This window comes from Ambystoma mexicanum, chromosome 11 (genome assembly GCF_040938575.1).
Source record: "Ambystoma mexicanum isolate Mex_15411 chromosome 11, UKY_AmexF1_1, whole genome shotgun sequence".
In the NCBI taxonomy this organism is placed as follows: domain Eukaryota; kingdom Metazoa; phylum Chordata; class Amphibia; order Caudata; family Ambystomatidae; genus Ambystoma; species Ambystoma mexicanum.
In genome coordinates, this window is record NC_090934.1 from 173,837,426 (window position 1) to 173,858,052 (window position 20,627).

The 20,627-nt window shown below is 47.0% G+C and overlaps 1 protein-coding gene across 2 annotated transcripts in view; it reads left to right on the forward strand.

Moving 5' to 3' along the window:
* LDLRAP1 (low density lipoprotein receptor adaptor protein 1) overlaps window positions 1-20,627 on the forward strand; it is a 235,336-nt gene that overhangs the window by 131,123 nt on the left and 83,586 nt on the right. For both annotated transcript variants that reach the window (XM_069622730.1, XM_069622731.1), the window contains exon 3: window positions 12,956-13,068. In XM_069622730.1, coding sequence (XP_069478831.1) covers window positions 12,956-13,068 — 113 coding nt within the window. The remainder of the gene's footprint in view (window positions 1-12,955; window positions 13,069-20,627) is intronic.

Genomic DNA, 20,627 nt, shown 5'->3' on the forward strand with positions numbered 1-20,627 from the left:
TATCTATTGTTGATATTATCAAATAAACCTTTTAACTTGCAAAACAGAACTACTTCTTGGCTCAGTGGGGTCAGGGGGATTCAAAGAGGGGTTATATCGGGGTAGTCCTCCAGAACGCATGAACTGGACATAAAGATATATCAATAAGGGTTGCCATTCAGTATCCCAGACTAGGCATTGACTTAGCTGTAGTGTTGAATTGAATCCTCTTACAGGAAGTCTTGGCCCTATTCCAGGAAGGGGCTTCGTACTGTGCAATTACTGTTGTACTCAACATAGCATACGCTGGTTTCTGCCAGATGGGAAATGTCGTTGCGCTCCGGTGCCAAGCTTAGCTGAAAACCACAAATTTCAGCAGATGTGCAGACCAAAGTCATTGACATGCCTCTTGATGGGGACAACCCGTTTTCGAAGGTGATGACACTCCCGCCATCAAGACCGACAGACTGCACGCTCTCTGGGGGCCCTGCAGCAGAGATTGTCCTTTAGTTTTCTAGAGGGGAGAGTCTCCAGATAATCCAAGGGTACACCACCCCTTATGTGCCCTGCTGCTCCAACCAGAGGGCTTGCAGGGCCACTCCCAGGCGTACAGCAGTTGCACCCAAAAGGCCTGAACCGGGCCAGGACCTGCACCCCCACTGTTGCAACCTAGTGAGAGGTAGACTGTCAAGCGTTGGTCGATCAGTGGCGAAAGATCTCCATGGACCAATGGGTGCTGGACGTTGTTCAGCAGGAGCACGCTTTAGAATTTCATAAGTAACCCTGTATTCCTCCTGTCGCGAAATGGCCTAGCTGCTACAGGACTTTCAGGCGATGTTATGGAAAGGGGTAATGGAACCACTCCCTCAGCGGCACAGTACGCCAGATACTTTCTGGTATGGAAAAGGTCAGAGGGTGGCGACCTTTCCTAGACTTGCAACACCTGAACAAGTTCCTAAAATCCCCAAGTTCAGGATGGTCACTTTGCAGTGCATGCTCAACCAGCTGGAGGAAGATCTTTTTGGCGACTCTCGCCTTGGAGGACATGTCCTTCCACATTAATCACAACGAAGTTCCTGCGTTTTGTCGTCCAGGGGTGGCATTATCAATGCAAGCCACTTCCCTTCGGCCTGAGATCGGCCCAAGGGTGTTCACCAAATGCTTGGACTCAGTAGCGGGACATCTGCACCGCAAGGAGTCCACATATACCCTTACCTGGACGATTGACTAATTTGGTCTCACTGCCACGCACTGGCAGCCCAGCACACAGTGGAGACTGTCTGACTTTGCTAGGATTCTTCATCCGTTATCCCAAGTCCTGCGTGGTGCCCTCTCGGAACGCTCTGTTTGTGGGCACCCTGCTCAACAGTCTAGTGACTCCGGACTCCCTGGGAAGAGGGCGTAAAAGCTATCCTGTGAAAGATTCCAGCGGCTGTTGACTGCATCCATCGCAGCAGTCTGGTCCATCAATTCTTGCTGGAGATGTCGTCAGCATCCATCTGGTCCCCTTTTGCATGCTCCAAATGTTTCAAGAATTTCTGGACGTCAGGTGGCAGCAAGTCATGGGTACATGGACAGTCAAACTCATTAAGGCATTCCATCAAGCTCTTCAATGGTGGTTTGTTCGGCCACACCTCCCTCAATGAGCGCCCTCCCCGTACCATGCTACAGTCACTACCAATGCCTCTATAGAGGATTGGGGAGCTCACCCAGGACTTTCTTATGCCAGAGGCCTCTGCCCATAGTTCTAGGATGTTTGTGTGCAACTATCTTTCCTCCGAGAGCCAGTCTTCTGGGACCACAATCGTCTCAACATGAGCTACAGGGGAAAGTGGTGTGGATCTTCACGGACACACCATGTTTTAAATCTGAAAATGGGGTGGGATGCACTCCCCACACACACTCCCTGGAAGCACAGTCCCTATGCCACTTGGCCATTCAAGGCATGTTCCTTTCCCCTTTCACCAGGCCGGTGTCAAGAACACCATTGCGGTCTCTCAGCAGGGAGTTTCAGTCCTGCCACGAATGGGAGCTTGTGCAAGTGTCATGCCTCTTCAGTGAGTGTGGTATTCCTCAGATCGACCTCTTTGCAATGGCTGCCAACTAGTTTTCCAGCAGATATACCCCAAACCCCCTCAGCTGAGGATGTCCTCTTGTTCCCCTGGGAGTTGGCTCTTCCTGTACACCTCCCACTCCAATTCATCTACTGCTGCGTGTAATCAAAACACTGAGGTTGCCATTGCAGGATGATCCTAATCTCAGTGGTGTTGCTGAGGCAGATCTGGTACTCGGACAGTCCATCTGCTGGTGGTTTCAGCCATCTGACTGCCTCCATTTTCTGAACTCTCCAGAGAACGAGGATCAATCCTGCAACACAACCCGGCGTCACGAAGCCCCACGGCCTGGCTCCTGCCCGGTCGAAAGCTTTGACTTCAAAGTGGCTCTCCAGCTGTGTCATGCATTGTCTGGCTAGCAGACTGCTTTCAAGCCAGCTGAGAGCCCACTCCACCAAAACCATTGCAGCTATGATAGTTTCTCTGTTCCCCCTGCTCAACACCTGCAGGGCTGCTATGTGGAGGTCTAACCACACCTCAACACATTTCTGACAACCGGGATTCCAAGAAGGTGTCCCGGGTCAGTGAAGCGGTGCTACTCAACCTGTGAGGTGAGTCTGTTCCACAGGTAAGTGTATTGCTTCTGTGAGCCTTGCCACCTCCTGGTGTGTGTGTGTGTGTGTGTGTGTATATATGTAATGCTTAATTGTCTTCATGAGCATGTGAATCCCTGCAAGACCCTGGGTCTCGATTGGAGAGGTCTTATGCATTCATCTGGTCCCCGTTTGCAGGCTCCAAATACAGCCTTTCCAAGAATTTCGCTTGTGAACCCCCTCACCAACTCTGGTTCATACTGCCACTTTACGTGCGCTGCCAAATCTGAAGATAGCCAGGGGCAGAGCTTAGGAGGCTGAGTGCCATTTGACACTGATGGGCTATAGAGGAGATGAGCAGTAACGGCTTTCTTTTTACCGAGGAGTCCAGCCTGACTGGGAATATTTGGTCTTGTGAATCCATGCAAAACCCATGCTCTAGAGCAAGACTTGCAGGTAAGTAATGTTCCCTACTGAGATCAGGAAACTGCTTATCCCCCCCCCCCTCCTGTTGGTCATAAGGGCAACTAACCAGCATGATGGTTCAATAACCACTGGCACCTTAATATCATCCGGAGAGGCAGGCCACATGTGAAACTACAGATTTCAAATGGGCAAAGGAAATTCACAATGTGACCATTAAATTGCATCTTGGAAGACAAGAGTTTGTTGGGAGGGGTGGCGGTGGGGGGGGAGGAGAAGGGTCCCTATTTAATTTATCAGAAGAAAGACCCAGAGAGCAACGTGCAGTTTCTTTTCTCTCCATAGAACAGGGTGGCACCATGGTGGGGGTCGGGAGAGGATATTCAACTGGTACCATGGGGAATGTGTTTGGGTGTGGCACTAACTGCCTTTGAGCTCCCATACCTGCCTAAGCTGGACAGAAAGCCAATCGCTGCGTCAAAACGCCAAGAATTGTAATTGTTCGTAGAGCGCTTATACACAAGTGAAGTGCTTCAACGTGCTTCAAATAAGCCGGACTTATCACTGTAGTCGTGAAAGATGAGCGCTAAATGTATTTGTGGGCGTGTCCCCATGGTGCACATTGAAGGACTTTGGGATTCTCACTTTAAAAAAAAATAAATGAATAAATAATCTTTTCCTTATGCGCCTGTATACAAACTCCTTTATTTTAAAACCTGTTACCCCCTTATTGGGGTGGCCCAGTAGTGTTGCGTGCATAAGTCTATATTTTTATAGAACCTTGGTTGAAAATTTTTTATTTTGGTACTCCTGTGTCTACACCCCTCCTGAAAGAGAACCCGTGCTTCCACAAAGGAAGTTTACCCAGCTGTGCCAGTGCTGCCCTTCCCAATTGGGGGCACTGGTTAGTGTGGGGGCATGGCACTTGAAGGAATGGGTACCTAATTTCCTGTAAAACAAGAAAAATGGCACCCCGACCATCAACCAAGAGGATCCCACACTGTTCACCTCTTGAGATCCCTGCACTCGTTGCAGTGTCAAAAAGGAAGCGTACATGGAGAGTGTAACCTTTTAACCCGGCTTCTGACCCTTCTAAGCCATATTGCAGGCCTCTTAGCGCTTGCCACTAGTAAGTGAAATGTTTCTCTTGGTGAGTGGGGTTGTCGCTTGTTTAACTTTGGGTACTGTCTACTGTCAGGAGGGAGGCTGATAATACCACACAATGGTAGGGTATGCTGGACTCGGAGGTGGTGTAGACTGGATATGTAATGATGGCCCCTTCGCATGTCTGATGGAGAGCAAGGTAATGGCTTAAAGGGAAGTGATTGCAATCAGATTTGCGGCTCTGCGCAGTTATTTTTCTAATTGGCCTGAAAGCATGAACAAAAAACAAGACCAAACCTAATACAGAGTCAAGCTTCAAGCCGGATGACCCTCTCGACAAGTTGGTACAAAGGGACCGGAAAGATGGCAGATGTAGACAGCCACAGGAAACTCTAGCCTTTTCCTCCAATTAAATATTTACACTGGTCGAATACAGTCTTTATCTTTTTTCCATGAAGCAGGGGTTTACAAAGCTTTTAGCATTCCAAGGATTGCCCATCAATTTATATGCCGTGGAAACCGATGTCCAGCTTGGTGCAGAAGGCACAAGGCTGAGTAAGAAACTAGGCAGAGATGGTGACGGCCCTAAATACTGTTAAAGCCACCTGGCGAGCCACATTAACCAACCTTGTTCCACTTGGCCCAAGCCATACGCCTTCCCTTTTCTTACCAGTGTCCAGGGATGCACCTGGCACGGGAACAACTCCCTGGACCAGCTTTGGCACTGTTAAGACACTATGATGCGTCCAAGTGCGGGGTGGTGAATGATGTATAATGAAGCACATGTCTGGCAGTGTGGGGGGGTAGGGGGGGCGCCTAGCCAGAGAAGGAGTTGTGGAAGTGATTCAGGAGTTTGGAAGAGTAGCCTGGGAGAACTGGTTAAGAAGACCAGCAAATCAATAAAGAGCTTTGGTTTCAAGCATAGCCATGCAAGCTGAATCAAATGCAGATAAAAACATACATGACACGAGTATGAAATGGCAGGACTTTCGCCATAAAATCATGTTAGGGTACAAATTAATCAATTGGTATCAAACTATACATCTTTGCTAAAAAGCTTTGGAGGACAGTTCTTGCAGTGTAACTGGCAACTACTCGGTCCATTACTATAATTCATTATCTCTTAAGTTAACGGAGGATAGCACAGGGGCAACGTGCTGGTCTTGGAAGCAGAGCAACAGAAGTTCGAATCCCGGATTCGTGCTTGGAAACCAAACTGGTATTAAGCACGTTATTAAACACAGTTGGGGCTTTCATAAGAAATGTAGATGCTGCCCATTGTAGAACAGCATCTTGGGCCCAAAGAAAAACGAAGTGCAGGATAGCATTGTCGCAGCTCTAAGCACTAGTAATGACATTGAAGCGGCTTTCGGGTATGCCCAGACAAAATGGGCACACCCTCCAGGCTGGGTTGTTAACTGGACATTTCTTTAGAGTAGCTGCGTTTTAATTTCTGGCCCATAAATGCAGTCCGGTAGTAGGTCTTTTGTCAAACTCTTGTGCCCCTTTCGGTAGTGAAACCATAACGTGGCGAGGTGGAGTGGTTTGTTCAGCTCTGGGTTACCTCTAAATCGCCGAGCAAGGTGACATAGGCTTGGTCCTTGGTTGGATGGCTTAGTTGCATGCCAACTTGCTGTGTATTTGTACTTTGGATGTCCTAGTGTGAACCCATCTCTGCCCTGGTATTCGACACCCTATCACTGATCATGTTTTTAAGAGACCTTGAGACCATTTTGCTTTGGACGTTATTCTCGGGAATTAAATGACCTGGTGCAAGGTTAATCTGCTCTTCCGCGTACTGGAGCTCTAACTCTGTGGGCAGAAAATCATTTCGGTAGAGGGGACTGCCTGCAAAAAGTTCGGAGTCGGCCCTTTGTCCCCAAACTCCCCTGCCCTGTGGCTTTGTAGGCTCGAATCGTCTTCAGGGCCTGGGCTTTTTTTAGCTGAAAAGGAAAGGATCCTCCAATGGCTTGGTGCAGTTTATATTTAGTTTTTCGACAGGTCAGTTTCTCAAACCTACCCACAAGCAAGTAGTCATGTTTGGCTTCTCTATTGGGTTGCCACCGACCTTCAAAATTCAGTGTATTAGCTGTACTTTTCTTCCCAAACACTTGTTCTGCTGATTTACTGCCAAGCCCCTCTCGTTCATATATGAACCATATCTTGATTCGTTTTTGGAGTAAGGGGGGGGGGTGTTGGGGTTCTTGCAAAGACACAACTGTGTAGATTTTATATCAGTAAATTAAAGAGGTTAAATGCCACCCTGCCTTGACCCAACCCCCTTTCAAAGATGGACACAACTTCATTGCTTCCAGGCGCTTGAATTCCCTGCCTCATTCCAGTAGTCAAACCCTCTCATCTCGCCTTCCACAAGGTAATCCAAACTACATTATTTTACAACAAAAAAAATGCACACACGACTGCTAGATCCTTACCCCATGGCTATTTGTCAATGAATAACCACTGCAACCTGCTGACTTTGGGTTTCCCCTAACCAAACAACTGTCCTGTGTACGATTGCAGCTCAACCTGTAACCCTGCTGCATCTCACACGTGTAACCACTCGTGCATGCTGTAACCACTCGTGCATGCTGTAACCACTTCAATGCCTCTGGGCGCTTTATAAATGCAAATGTTGTTCACGCTACCATCTTTTCTACACTGGGCATCGCACTTTTGTGAAGGTTTAGTAGGATGTGGCAGAGTTCCTGTGGCATTCCTATTTCTGCCAATGTTTTTCAGACTGGTCTGATTCCCTACTGTCGAGGGAAATGTGCTGAAGAAGCGGGAAAAGATAATTGGATTTCGTACCTCCAGAAAGTCCGCCTTGTAAATCAGATTGGGCCTAGTGGCGTAACACAAAATGTGGGCCCCACCAACTCGGCAACAAATCACAGGTCGCACCACACTCCGGGCTGGCCTAGATTACCACGTGCTGCTGCAGGGGTACACCGCACACTGCACTAGGAAAAAATAAGTATGTTTTAATGCATTATACAGCACACTTTCTGAGCGGCTAAAAGGCCAGAGCATTTTCAATTGTTTATAGCGTAACGTCAATCTAAAAATACAATACATGCAAGTGCTCAGGAACATTAATGCTCAGGAACATTAATGCTTTAATATAATGCTTTGCTATTAATAATGCAATGACACAATGAACCTGTCCTACTGGCTGCGCGATGTAGACTAGTCTAGACACTTTATAAAGCATGCCAGGCCACATTTAGCCATACCTAGTCAGGTTGCACCAAAATGGCAGTTGAAGCAGAAACACTTAACATGGTTATTGTCACAGATTCCCAGAAAAATATACAATGCTGCAGTGAAACTGCTAAACTGGCAGCTGGCAAATGCCACTCTAGCCACGTAGTTGCACTTAGCAGGACTGCTTATCAGATGCCTTTCTCGCCACGAATACCACATATCATGCCTGCTTATCTTGGACATGGATGACCTTTATGATTTATCGCACAACCCCCTGAAATTAGCTTCTCGGCCCAGAATTGCCTCCAAGTCCCTTTTCCTTGTCCCAGTGCTTGCGTATGAGGCTTCTTGCCTCATAGGTTAAGTACTGGGATGATGAAGAGTTGGTCTAGGAAGAAAGATTGCAGGTAACTAAACCAGGCATTACATCCATGTCCCTCTGACCCATCCCAGTACTTGTGTTTAATCCCTTGGTTACTTATTACACAAGTAGTGGAGCAACACCATTGAGCTGGCTGGGCTTCAGCCCTCTACCCCCACCCGCCCCCCCCAGCCCCCTGACATTTTGGGCTATGTTGACTCGACCTGGCTGACTTAGAGCCGTTGCCGGACAGAACAGGACACAGATGTCAAACAGAACCGGTGTTTCACTGTTAACAAAGGCCCAGCAATTACAAACTTAAAGCATTTCACTGTTGGTACCTGCATTCAAATGGATAATTCTTTAGGCAATTGTAATCCTGATGTGAGTTTAGTGTTTGCATGCCACAGAAGTGATTGGAAGGGTAGAAGGGGGACAGGAGACAGCTTATTCTCACAGCAGTCCATAAGTGGATGCTTTCAGACTTGCATGAGAGTTAACTGCTTGTAAAATTGAAGCTGCACTGGAATAGTCTCATTAGAATGCATAAAGAAGTTGGATGCCCCACACAAATAAGTTTGCCCTTTATTTCCCCCCCCTCCGCCCATGCATCGCTCCCAACATTTAGCACCCTGTGAGAAACATGACGGTGTTTCACCCGCTAGTCCCCAGAGATTGGTCATCCAGGTGACCAGGACACTGCCATTGCTATTGATCCAGTTCCTGTGGGTGGACCAGTGGGGAGGATCACATGGGCGGTGGAGGGGTTGGAAGTGGGACACGGTACCCCCTTCCTTAAAACACCTGTTCCCTATCCTACCCTGTAGGGTACTTGGAAGCTCTACTGACCCCCCTTTGCGGCACGAACACCTTCTTACACTGTGAAACACAATCGAACACCAGAGCCGTTTACCTAACCTGTTCCAACACAAGGGTCGGGCAATTGACAATAACTACACACCCGACGGCCCTCTCTATCCCACAGGGATAAAAGGCAGAGCACACTTTGAGCAAGAACAAACGCGTGAGGAAGCAGCTATTACAGGATGGCAGTTCAAACTGAAAAAGGCAGCGAAACCAGAAAGGATAACGAGGAGGGAAGTGCACTTACCCTTTTTGACCCAAACCCACGAAGCCTGTGTGAAAGCAATCATAAGACTGGGAACTCTAGCTGAAGTGTGGTGTAACATCTCAACAGTGCACAGGACCCTCCTGCACTGATAACGGAGGCGGGGAGGCACGCAGGCACGCTTGCTACCATGGTACCGGCCTTTACTCCAGTGTCTGTTGGTTGCTCCCATGTTCATCAGTCTGGCTTCAGAGCTGCTAGAAGCGCGGAAACCGCTCTCCAACCTTGATTACACTCCGTGTCCTCCTCTTACTTGATCTCTCTTCTGCATTTTATACGGTCAACCATGCTATCCTGTTCCACTGTCTCCGTGATAACCTGGGGACCACCGGTCAGGCCCTGGTGTGGCTGACTCCTTTCCTCTCTGATCGACCCCAGTTTCAACTTGGGTCCTTCCTCTCCTCTCTCTACCTGTGGTGTCCCCTAGTGGTCTAACCTCTCTCCCTGGCTGTTCAACAATACCTGGCACTGCTTGTCCACCGCATTGCCATGCTCTGCCCCAACTTCAAATGGTATGCGGATGACTCGGCTCATTTTCAGGCTACCCTCAGCCACCTCTCCTCCATCTCTCATTTGACTGTGCCACCAAAGATCTCTGCCTTAATGCCAGTAAGACTGAGTTTCTCCTCATTGGCACATCCACGTCCTCCTTTCCTACCACTCTCTGGCCGGCCTCTCTCGGGCCTCTTCCTGCTCCCATCTGTGAGGCTAAAAACCTCGGTCATCTTCGACTCCACACTCCTTCTCTCCTCACATCTAGTCACACTATCGGCTGCACCTCCTCGGAGGTATTCTTCCTTTCCTCAACCCACCCCCCACCCCAAGAAGCTCACTGTCTAGAGTTCTGGTTCTCTCTAGGCTGGACTATTGCAACAGCCTCTTTCTAAGTCTGCCTGCTTCTACTCTCCGCCCTCTGCAACTCATCCAGAACAGGACTGCGAGACTTTTCCTTGGCCTCAAGCGCAGGGATCGTATCTCTCCAGGACTGAAATCTCTGCACTGGCTCCCAGTGGCTGCAAGGATTAAGTTCAAAACCCTCTGCATCCTCCACAAGGCCTTCTGGGGCCTGGCGCCTCAATACCTTCAACTCTCTCTTCCTAAATACCTTCCTTCTCGAGCTCTTCCGCTTCCACCTCCCTCAGGGTCTGTCACTTCTCTAAACAACGAATTGGTGGTAGATCTTTCGCTGGGGCATCCCTATGGAACAGCCTCCCTGAAACTTGAGGAGAATCATAGCTGGTTCCGGAAGCACCAGAAAACCTTTCTTTGCTTCTGCCTTCTCTCTTCTCCTCCTCTGGCGACTTCCTGGCTGCTACTGAAACTGCACTGGTCACCTGCCCACCCTCTGATCTCAGCCCAGGTCCCCTCCCCCTGCCAGTCGCACACCTGCACTGCCCGCCTGGCAACCCCCGCACTTGGGCTGTTTTTCTGTATCCCTACAGTCCCACGACCCACGACCAGCTCTTGACACCTGATGTCTGTACTTGCACTCGACACCTGTTGGCCGTATTTTTACTTATTGTTAATTTATATTATCCCATGTACAGCACTGTTCCCTTCACCCCCAACTGCACTTCCTCCTTCCCATGCACGTTCTGAATGACACCTGGCCTAGTAGGATCGTTGTCTTTCCCTCAGTTCCCCTCCTTTGCCTTGTCGTGCCTTGAAACACTTGTGTATAGGTGCATTGTAGATGCCATACCATCCTATCGGAGACAAATGACCAGGTCAGCACAGCCGGTGAGTCTGAGGGAGAACCGATAGTAAAGTAGAGTTGTTGAGAGAAGGTTGCAAACAGCAACTTGTTATGAACAAAACTGGTGTGAAAGACTAGTGGGCCGGGACCACGTGGGCATCCATTCAAAAGACTCTGGCTGGGCCCATTTGCTTGTGAACATTATAGTATCAAGGGGCCGTATGAAAGGCCAGTGTATGGTTGAGCCAACATCCCTTGTACACTCAAAGGGCCATAACCCGTTACCAAGTGTGCACCCCGCTGAGGTAAAAGCTGTACAACAAATGTGGAAAGCCTGACTGTGGGCTAGAAAAAACTAAGGGAAGGTGTAGAGCCTGGGGCTGAAGTGAGCCTGACCGGGACCTGGAAAAAGCGAAGTGAATCCCGCAAGGTGTTAGAACTAAGTGAACTGTGTTAAACTGGCAAATGGGAACCCGGCTGGGGGATGTCCACAGTGAACGGTTGTTTAAAAAGACAGAATGTTACACCGTTGCTGATATTTTGAATGAGGCAATAGTGAACCCGAATGAGGGAGGCCAACGTTGCAAAAACGAGCTGAGCCCGGTTGAAGGGGGATCCACGGGTGAAGGGGAAATCGCCCAACAAGATTACTGAAACACTTTTCTTTATAGCACATCAGGTCCTCTGAGGCAAGAGACTTGGCCCGAGAAGGCCCTGATATATTGGAAACCAACTGTAAGCTTGTGCTGGAGAAGCCCAGGAGTGGGCTGTTAGAGTTCCGCCTTGTCCCATGCTAAAATAAACGCGGGAAAGGGAGACCCTGGTTATGCCATCCTGACTTGTCATTTTGTGAACACTTCAGGTGACCATAATCCCACACTATTTATTTTGTAACTTATCGGTAAGGATTGGCTTTTTATTTTATTTAGTATAGGCCCTTATTTGACAAGACGCCACCAGGACTGCCTTATTTGATGGTTGTAGCTTGCTCCCATTTTAGGTTTAGATTGGGCGTTTGCGCGCACATATATATATATATATATATATATATATATATATATATATATATATATATATATATATATATATATATATATATTAAACCCACCATGAGTTCCTTACAACCCCCACCCGAAATGTATGTTCTGTTGCACCCCTGAATACGAGCGCGCACACACCAGTCAACAGGCACACCCAGCCACTCATACAGAAGTGTGCACCCATGCATTCACTCTCACGTTTTGAGGGGAGCCCTATTTCTTCAAAAAGAAATCCAACTTCATAAAAATTATTTCTGTTGAACCATAATGGAAATTTCTTTATGAAGGCAGAGTGACTACAAAAAACCGAATTATTTTTGAAGTCATGGAGGCCTCCAACCTAGAGGCTTCATGTCATGGTGTGGGGGGAGCCCTCAGACTTCAAAAATGTGTATTTGTAGTTGCTCTGCCTTAATATTGAAATTCTTCCTTTAAGAAGGCAGTGTCTAAACAGACACGTGTGCCCTGCCAAAGGAAATGCAGTGAACTACTGTGGTTTTGCCTCAGTCTGGACTGTTTCATATAATCGTGGGGTACAGTACAGGACTGATCTACCGCCCTGGCAAAGGGGAGAAACCAGAGTGATTTCTATTGGTAGTTTTCTGGAAGAACTCTATACTTGGTACGTTTTGCTGAAATGAACTGAAGTTGAACTCCTGCCTGCCTCCTAACGTGGGAAGAGTAGCACTATGCACTATGCACGAGGGGCCCTGCCATGTATAACGGGGAGAAACTTCTTGGCTAGAAGTAGCCTTACTGGGAAAGCCCAGGAAGCCACAGCATGCTACACTGTGCCCTCCCCGAACAGCTTGAATGCGGCAAAATGGTCTGGTAACTTGGTTATGAACATGCATGCAATTTTATAAGAAATACGGTGAAAACGGGCTTGTGCTGTTCAGTGTGTAAAGTGAAGAAGCTGGAAGCGGGTCTATGTGCCTACATGTATTGCTTTTCGTATAATGCTGAAACTGGCATGTTTAGTTCTTAAGCGAGCCGCACACTGCTCTTAGGGATGGGTCTAAAATGGCCACCATCGGGGGCTGTGATGGGCCTAAAACAGTCCAGGTTCCAATGCCGTATTTTGGCTGCGTGAATGGCCAGACGAAGGTTGGAAATAGGTTGCAGCCCTATCCGCTGTGGGTTGGGCAGGAGCAGGCTAATCCAGATGCGGGTTTTTGGACTCGAGTACCGGTTGGAACGAGTTACTTGTGCCCTCCTAGTAGGATTCCATTGATTGCATACCTTAATCAAAGATCACAATGAGTGGCACAGCTGTGTGGAGAAATCTTGCGTGGATAACCATTTCAATGCACGATTATTAAAGTTTTTTTCATGTTTCTCCGTTTTGTATGCTGAACTGATTTTCTAGGCTAAAGCAACTGGAAAGAAACTACAAAAAGTGATTTTAAAGGTGTCGCCGAGGGGAATAATTCTGTACGACAGTGGAACGAACAAATTGATCGAAAACGTTACCATATACAGGTATGTTCTATTAAACTTGACTCCCTTGGACATGTATTCAGGTGTTCAATGAAGGCTGCCTGAACGACCAGTTAATATTGTGTAATTTAAGTTTAATACTTTATAATTGAATTGGACAATGCTAACAGACCAACCTCGTGGAAGGTGCGTTGTCCTGGGGGAAAGTAACTTGTAGTGGAGCCATTTTTACTTTGGGCTATTGGGTGGTCTTTGCACCACCTATAAGTCGAAACTATTGGATTGTACAGACGGCAGAAATGGCATACGAAGGACCCACAGCTTGTAGGTGTTTGGTTATTTGCCCAACCATTGACGCGACATGGCCATACTAATCCCTATGGCCATTGCTACCCAATTCGTGCCGCTCCCAGAACACCCGTATGGGAACTTTGATCAAGCCTTACTGTTAGAAGTGCCCATCCATGTTTTTTTTCTTTTTAAATAAGTCTTCGGAGAGCTGACTTAATTGGCGCTGTAAATGTGCTACTGGTTCAATATAAATGCCCTCCTGCCCTCAGCTATTTAGAAGCACTGTGTCCTTGACTGAAGTCCTGTTACCAAACTAAGTATTGGGTATTTGCCAAGCACTGCTATATGCCCAGGTACTTGCGCTGTTTTGGAGTTGCTACCATCAATGGGCAGTTAATACCACTACAGCAGTGCACGGCAAGTGTCTTACCGATGCTGACACAAAAGCCCATGTTAGCATTGCCAATGCTTGTTGTACGAGCATTCCATAGATGGGAAGTGTTCAGTCGCATATAGCGTATGCCCCATTGCTGTCGGCTTCAATGCAATGGACAAAGGAAGAGCATGCAGACGGTCAGATTTTGTTTACATCTTTTATGGCGCTGGTTAATTGCGGACCCAACACAAGGTGTATTATGTCGGGTTTTATTTTACTTTTTAAGCCCAGACCGATTGTACTTTTGAAGTGCTTGAAGTGCTGTGCTGTTGTCTGATCTCGGCTTCTTACGGTGATGCCCTTTGAGGTCTTGTCAACATGGCAGTGAGGGTACCAGAATTTTAGTTTACAATTTTAACCCTCCATACCGTGGTATATAGTCTGGGTGGCTAATGCCATCACTGCCTACCCCAATATATTGCATTGGGCACATGGCTTTACCCAACCTACTAAATAACATTAGGAAAGACTAATCTAGAATTTTCAACAGCTTTATGTATGCATGGCTATTTTGTCTCCTGATGGTTGTCATGTGTGTAATTTGCATTCACTCTAAAGATCTAGTCTGTAAGTTAACTGGTGTGGGAGATTTTCTTGGCTTTTCTACACCAGTGGTTTCCATACATGTTCAAATCTGCATGCCAGGCTAATGCTCATGTGGCAATCTACATAGTTGTGCACAGGTCCAATGCAAAGTACTTGAAGGTGTCGAATGAGGGGGGGACCATCTCCTGTTTTCAGTTAACCAACCTGGACCGAATAGTTATTCTGGGGGAAGCATACATGGCTAGCGTATTTGTAGTTGCTTTTGTTGACCAGTGGTTATCTGCTGTGGTTTCATTTTATTTCTTTTTACTGCTGTATTGACCAAATGGACTTTAAACATGACAAATGACCTCAAACCCTTTAGAGGGACATTGGAGGGTGGGGGGGACTAGATAACCACACATTGAGTAAATATCTTCCTTGCGGTTTGTGAAAAAGGCAATGCAGCATTAACGAGGACTAGCTAAAATGGCTGAGTACACAGGCTCCATTACCAAGAAATCGAAAATCAGCGTCTGGCCAATTGGGTGCTGTACATTTCGGTGAGCAACTGATGGTGTGGGATTCCATAGTACGGAAACAGGGGACTGACTCGGATACCTGTGCTTGAAGAGAGACTGATATACCGAACAGTATGTACAATGGGGTAGGGTGTAGGATAATTTATGGACTGAATGTGGGAGTAAGTGTGTGTGTGTGTGGTCCCGCTAGGTTGAGAGGGGAGCTGAATGAGTAGTTGGTTCTGAAGAATAACAGCATGCCAGTGAGGCGACGCATGGTTTTCAGAGGGTTGGTATCCTAAATGAGGGGGGGGGGGGGGGATTACCCTGAATGGTCAATGTGGGGGAGGCGAGCAGTAATTGGATGAATGAAGATCTCAATCCCTTTGGTCTGGATTTGAGAATAAACCCACAATCTTATCTCCACGAGACCAGTGATGTAATACGGTCCAAAGTAAAATGGTGTCCTCTCCATAAATGTGGTTGGATCAGTTGACTAGGTGCAGAGGGTGAATAGTGCGAGCCAAAGATGGAGACTTTGGACACAAACTGGGCGGTTGGGCTCTTGAATGTCCGTGTGCCACAAGATGGACTGATTAGGGAATTGTAGGGGGCAACCAAGTCCAGAGCAGCCACCGGGATGCCATAGGAGACGTGTGGTGCCCCATATCCAAAGCGTCAAGAGATCAAGGATAGATTGCTTGCAGTGGGAAGACATTTTCTGAGGTGGGGGAGGGGAATTATTTTTGGCAGAATGTTGAGGTGACTGACATTTTCAGATTATAGAGGGTGATTGGTGCCCAGATGAGAACAATTTTAAAGGGTCGTTCACGAACATGAAAATAGTTCCCTTGGGAATGTTGACCTGGGCAGAGATGGGCACAAACGAGTAGTGGAAGCGCCATACAAAGCTTCAGGGTTTATCGGTTGACTGTGCTGCAGAGGTCAGTCTGTAGGTTTAGTGCAGGTGCGGCGGTAGTCTGTGATGGTGGGAGTAAGCAGAGAGGGATTCTTGTACCCACTATTTCGAACTTAAAGTTGCTAGCAGAGTGATAAGATGGCAGAGGATAGGGGCCAGCGTGCCTTTTTGATGTGAAGTGTTTGTGTGGGATCAGATGCTAAATGATTTAGCAGGATGCTGTTAGCAGTCGATCTGTGTTTTTGTAGGCCATGATGAGCAGGAAGTTTGTGGGTGGAGCTGTCTAGTCTGAATCACAGTGGCGCCTAGATATGAGGGCTGATCCAGGGCTGGAGATGTGGAGTTAGAAGGGGGTGAAGGTTGATGTACACTGGTGGCCTGTGAGAAGCCTGAAGGGTTTGAGGGACTGGATTTAACTAGGTTGGGGGAGGGGCGCGCTATGGTGGCCCGTTTGAATCTACATATGAAGATGATCGGAAGGAGTGGAGACGGGCACATATGCAGAAATAGAGCATAGAGTTCCTCCCCAAACTCTATGCTCTATTTCTGCATATGTGCCTGTCTCCACTCCTTCCTACCATCGTGGTGAATCTGTGTGGCACAAGGAGGGCAAGACCAAGCCAGGAGAGTGGAGTACCTACTTCCATTGCTTCACTCCAACAGGGTAGATGGTGGAGTTAAAGCTGAAGGGTGTGCAATTTTGGCAGCAGTGTGTGTACCCCGAGTGCTTTAGGAGTTTCAGTAGGAAGGAAGTCGCCTGAATCGGCAGTTAATGGCCCAGAGATGTCTAAATGTGGGTAGTGACATGGAAGAAGGGCTGATGGGTGGGCCTTGAGCAGGCCTGCCCCTCACCACTCACCTCTAGAGAATAGCAGGTATGCAGAAAGGTTGAACAGTGTAGGGTCAATTGGTGGATGTGTTCATGGTGCTTCATCCTAAATAATTCCTATTTGGATGTGATATTTGAGGGCTAGGCTGCAGTTGCCTGGATAGTTCAGGTGCCCCCTTACCTACCACATTTATATTCTTCTGGTCATGAGTGCAAGGCCAGATTTGGACGCACCTTACAGTATAGCGAATGTTTCAACTAATCGGATACCCGCACTCAGCACTCTGCCTTCTCACATGGTGCATCACAACGTGTCCTTGGCATTTGAGATCAGATTACATTGGAAATGTTAGCAGAGGGGAAGCTTTGGTGCACTCTTATTTAGGGAGTGGGAACTCTGAGACCTGATGGGGGGAATTGTCTGGGGATATTCCCCCCCTAAACCAGACTGGTACCTCGGCTTCATATATAGATTTGCTTCCAAGCCTTTCTTCCTCGAGTGCGCCTCGCTAATTATTCAGGAGGTCGAAATGAGCGACAGCGCTCGTCTGTGGCTGGAATTTGGAGTGAAGGCAAAGGCTTGAATAAAGCTAAATATCCTTTTGCATTAAAATGTAATTGATTGAAAAATCGTATTGTGTGGACAGGGTATAATGTGGTGTTTAATGGTTTATTTGAGTTGACTGGCAGGGTAGGAATGGGGTAAAGACTAGTGGGCCAGTACTATAATTCAGTACTAGGCGTGAGATATTAATTACTTCGCTCGTTCACATGCTTGTGATGGGAAATTGAAGAAAGGAAAATGTATCTGAGAAGGGAGCTACGTTTACTGCAGAGAAAGCACCCGCAAAATATAGTTGAATTAAGGAGGGTGAGAAATATAAGCGCTGCATACGTCATCGATGCAGAATGGCCCAGAGGGATGTAGAGGATGCTGGCCAGCCTGAAAGATTGTACTCTGGCTCAATTTGCTCACAGGTTAACCCGATCTCTGAGAAATGGGCAGCTTTCTATTCTGTGGCATTCGAGGAAACTAGTGTGAGCCTCCAGTAGACCACTCCGTGGGATCTAAAGCTTGAATGGGAAGATATATTTCGAATGATAAAGAGCAAAAACTCTAGGGCACTGGAGCCTGATGGCCTGGCTAACATTACGTTGAAGGACTCCCCAAGGATATGGGCAGGTTGTTTTTGTAATTTTCTTTTTAATTTCCACTATTGGAATGCAGGGAGATCCCACACAATTGTGGAAAACCTCCATTGTGGTCACGATCCATTAAGGCTATTGATTGAATCTGGTGAATTGGCTATTGCTCTTTTAGTCATTCCGGGAAAGATGTTTTTTTTGCACTCTTGTAGAATCCAAACTAAGTAGTTGGACAGGCTGTGCTATTATCATGGACGTCGGTCAGGATTCGTGTGGTGGGAGAACCATCTTAAATGGTTTCCTGATTTAATACCATAGTATAGTTGCTAAAAATGTGACTGTATTTATGCTTTGATTTTGGCATAGTGTGGCTCTAATAACCAGCCTCTGCTTTGGATACAGCAAACAAATTGGGGTTGTCCGGATGATCTAATTGAAATAATTAGGGAATTATACGGACACCTCAAGGTTAAATGTGGAAGCATTACTCTGACCCTATAAGTACTTCAAAAGGCTTAAAACAAGGTTGTGTCCTTGCGTCAATATGGCTTAAGTTATTAGACCGGGGGTGCAACCTTAAGTGGGCGCTCCCCCCTCTGGGTATATAACTGGCTGCTATATGCAGACTATTTGGTAATGCCCCCTCCCCCTCTGCGGGTTCTTTTGCATTAGTACCCCAGCATGTTGTATCTGGGTACTAACTTTGTTTCAAAACAAGTTGAGAGACCGTTGTCGTTTCTCATCTCATGCTGAAAACTACATAAAAGATGGCCGCCATTGATCTGGGAGAAGGAAATAACTTATTACCTTCTCCCTTTCCATGGCGGTCTTTCGGATGCCCATAACACTAATGACTTGACTTGTTCATTGGAATTACGTGGTGCCATAGACTTGTTCCCCTAAAAGTACCTCTTTAAAAAAAATGGGTATTCTGAAGGTCCCAAAACACCAGGGCCTTGTGTACCCTGCTGCAGAGATCGTATTCAGAGTTAACTCTGGCATGCTCCCAAGGAAAGTCTATGTACTGTGTAACCTGCAGGCCTTTCGTCTTCAAAGCACGTAAGGTGTTTTGTGATGTGTGAAATGAGTGAATAGCTACGCGTAGGAGACCTGAGTATTGGGGGGGGGGGTGTTAACACCTTACAGCACACATGTGCTTGAGTTCTATATAGCCCAAGGGGGTGCATTTGCCACCAGGAATGATCTAACCAAAAGGGTGCTTACAGGTAAAGGGTTTTGACCTGTAAACCAACACTCATCTATTAAAAACCAATAAACCACAGATCTTTGTTTTGTTTGAGCGGGAGTCCACTTTATCTTCATAGGATGACTGTTGTCATAATCAAACAATATATACATTGGCTCGTCAGCACACATGTGTACATGTGGTAAATAGATACCATCTTTTTTTTCTTATTCTTTATTGGGTTTTTAGATAACATTACAAACACTTCATAAACGAACATAAACAAAAAACCAGGCTGGCTGTCGGTCCCAAGCGCGGGTATTCCTCTGCCTGTTCCGTCTTCGAGTAAGCAAGGAATCTCTTCGCTTTAAAGGATAGTTCTGGGACTTTTTTTTTTATTGTTCCTATGGTTCGGCCATGTGTTTTTAAGCATAAATCGGTAGATCGTAGAAAACTTTCCTATGGACCTTACCCGACTTTTCGTCCATTAACGCACTCAAACATCCGCCATTTTATGATAATCCTATCATTTCCCCCCATCGCCCTGGCTCACCTGCTTTTGCGGCACTAAATCAAATCCCCCGCCCCTGAAACAGACTTGATCAAAACATTCATATTCCCCGCCTCTATCCGTGACGTGACTGAGCTGCGTAGGCAAACGCGCCCAGGCGTCTTCTACGCGACTCCACACAGAACCAGGAAATCAACACAGATGAGCTCACACAACACAGCGCGCCACAATTGGGAATATGAAACTGTACTTTTAAATTAAACCGCAAGATTGTAAATTCGGTAAAGTACATTTATTTGACATCAAATGCTTTGAGAATATTCAGCGATTTGCATTTTTATTTGCTCACGTTCCAAAAAGTTCGTTTCGAGGCACACGATGTTCCTTTGCTGTACACAGGGTCTTAGATCAATGAGGTAAAGTGCCTGCTGCAGATGCGGTATCGATCACCCCTCTTGTCCGCAAAGACCTCTAGGACTCTACTTTCAAGCTCAGACGGTGGATATCCGCAATATCGGACCCATTCTCTTATCTGATCTATTGTTTTAGGGAAACCATGCATTATAGTACCTTCAGATTTATTATGGGTCTTCGAAGGGCAACCGCCAATGGAACAGGCAGGCATTGTGGAAAGTTCTGAAAAGTAAAGATCAACAATTCTCTATGAATACCAATGTAAACTCAGAACATGTGACTAGTTCCTTGCATGTACTGTCTTGAACGAAAAGAAATTGGACGCAAAATGATTATGGTACATGGCCTTACCTTGATGAACAAACAGTTAGATGCAGGGATCAGAGTAGTTTCTTGTCGTAGAACAGGGAGCAGTTCACAGGTTGCAAACTGACCAGTTTCCTCGAAGTGGTCACGGAAGTTCAGAGACGAAGAGCAGATAACCAGCACCTTCACGGGTTGACTAGCAAAGCGCAAAGAAGTGCTCATTAGAAATATGAAGTGGGTTATAAAGAATTCGAAACAGGGGTGTGTGTGTGAATGAATGACGTGTATATGTCGTGGCATTATGTGGATTGCAGGGGGCCGTCCAGCGTGAGGGGGGATGCTTGGCAGGAGACACGGGGTCTGGAGGTAGACATGGGAACAACAACCCATGCTCTATAGACCACTTTGAAGTGTACATGGTCTTTGGCACTTCTTGGCCTTTATCGCTCCCTGACTGCTCCAGTTGCCAGCACAAGCACCCCGGTGCGAACTGCCTTTGATAGGGCGGGGGGGTGGA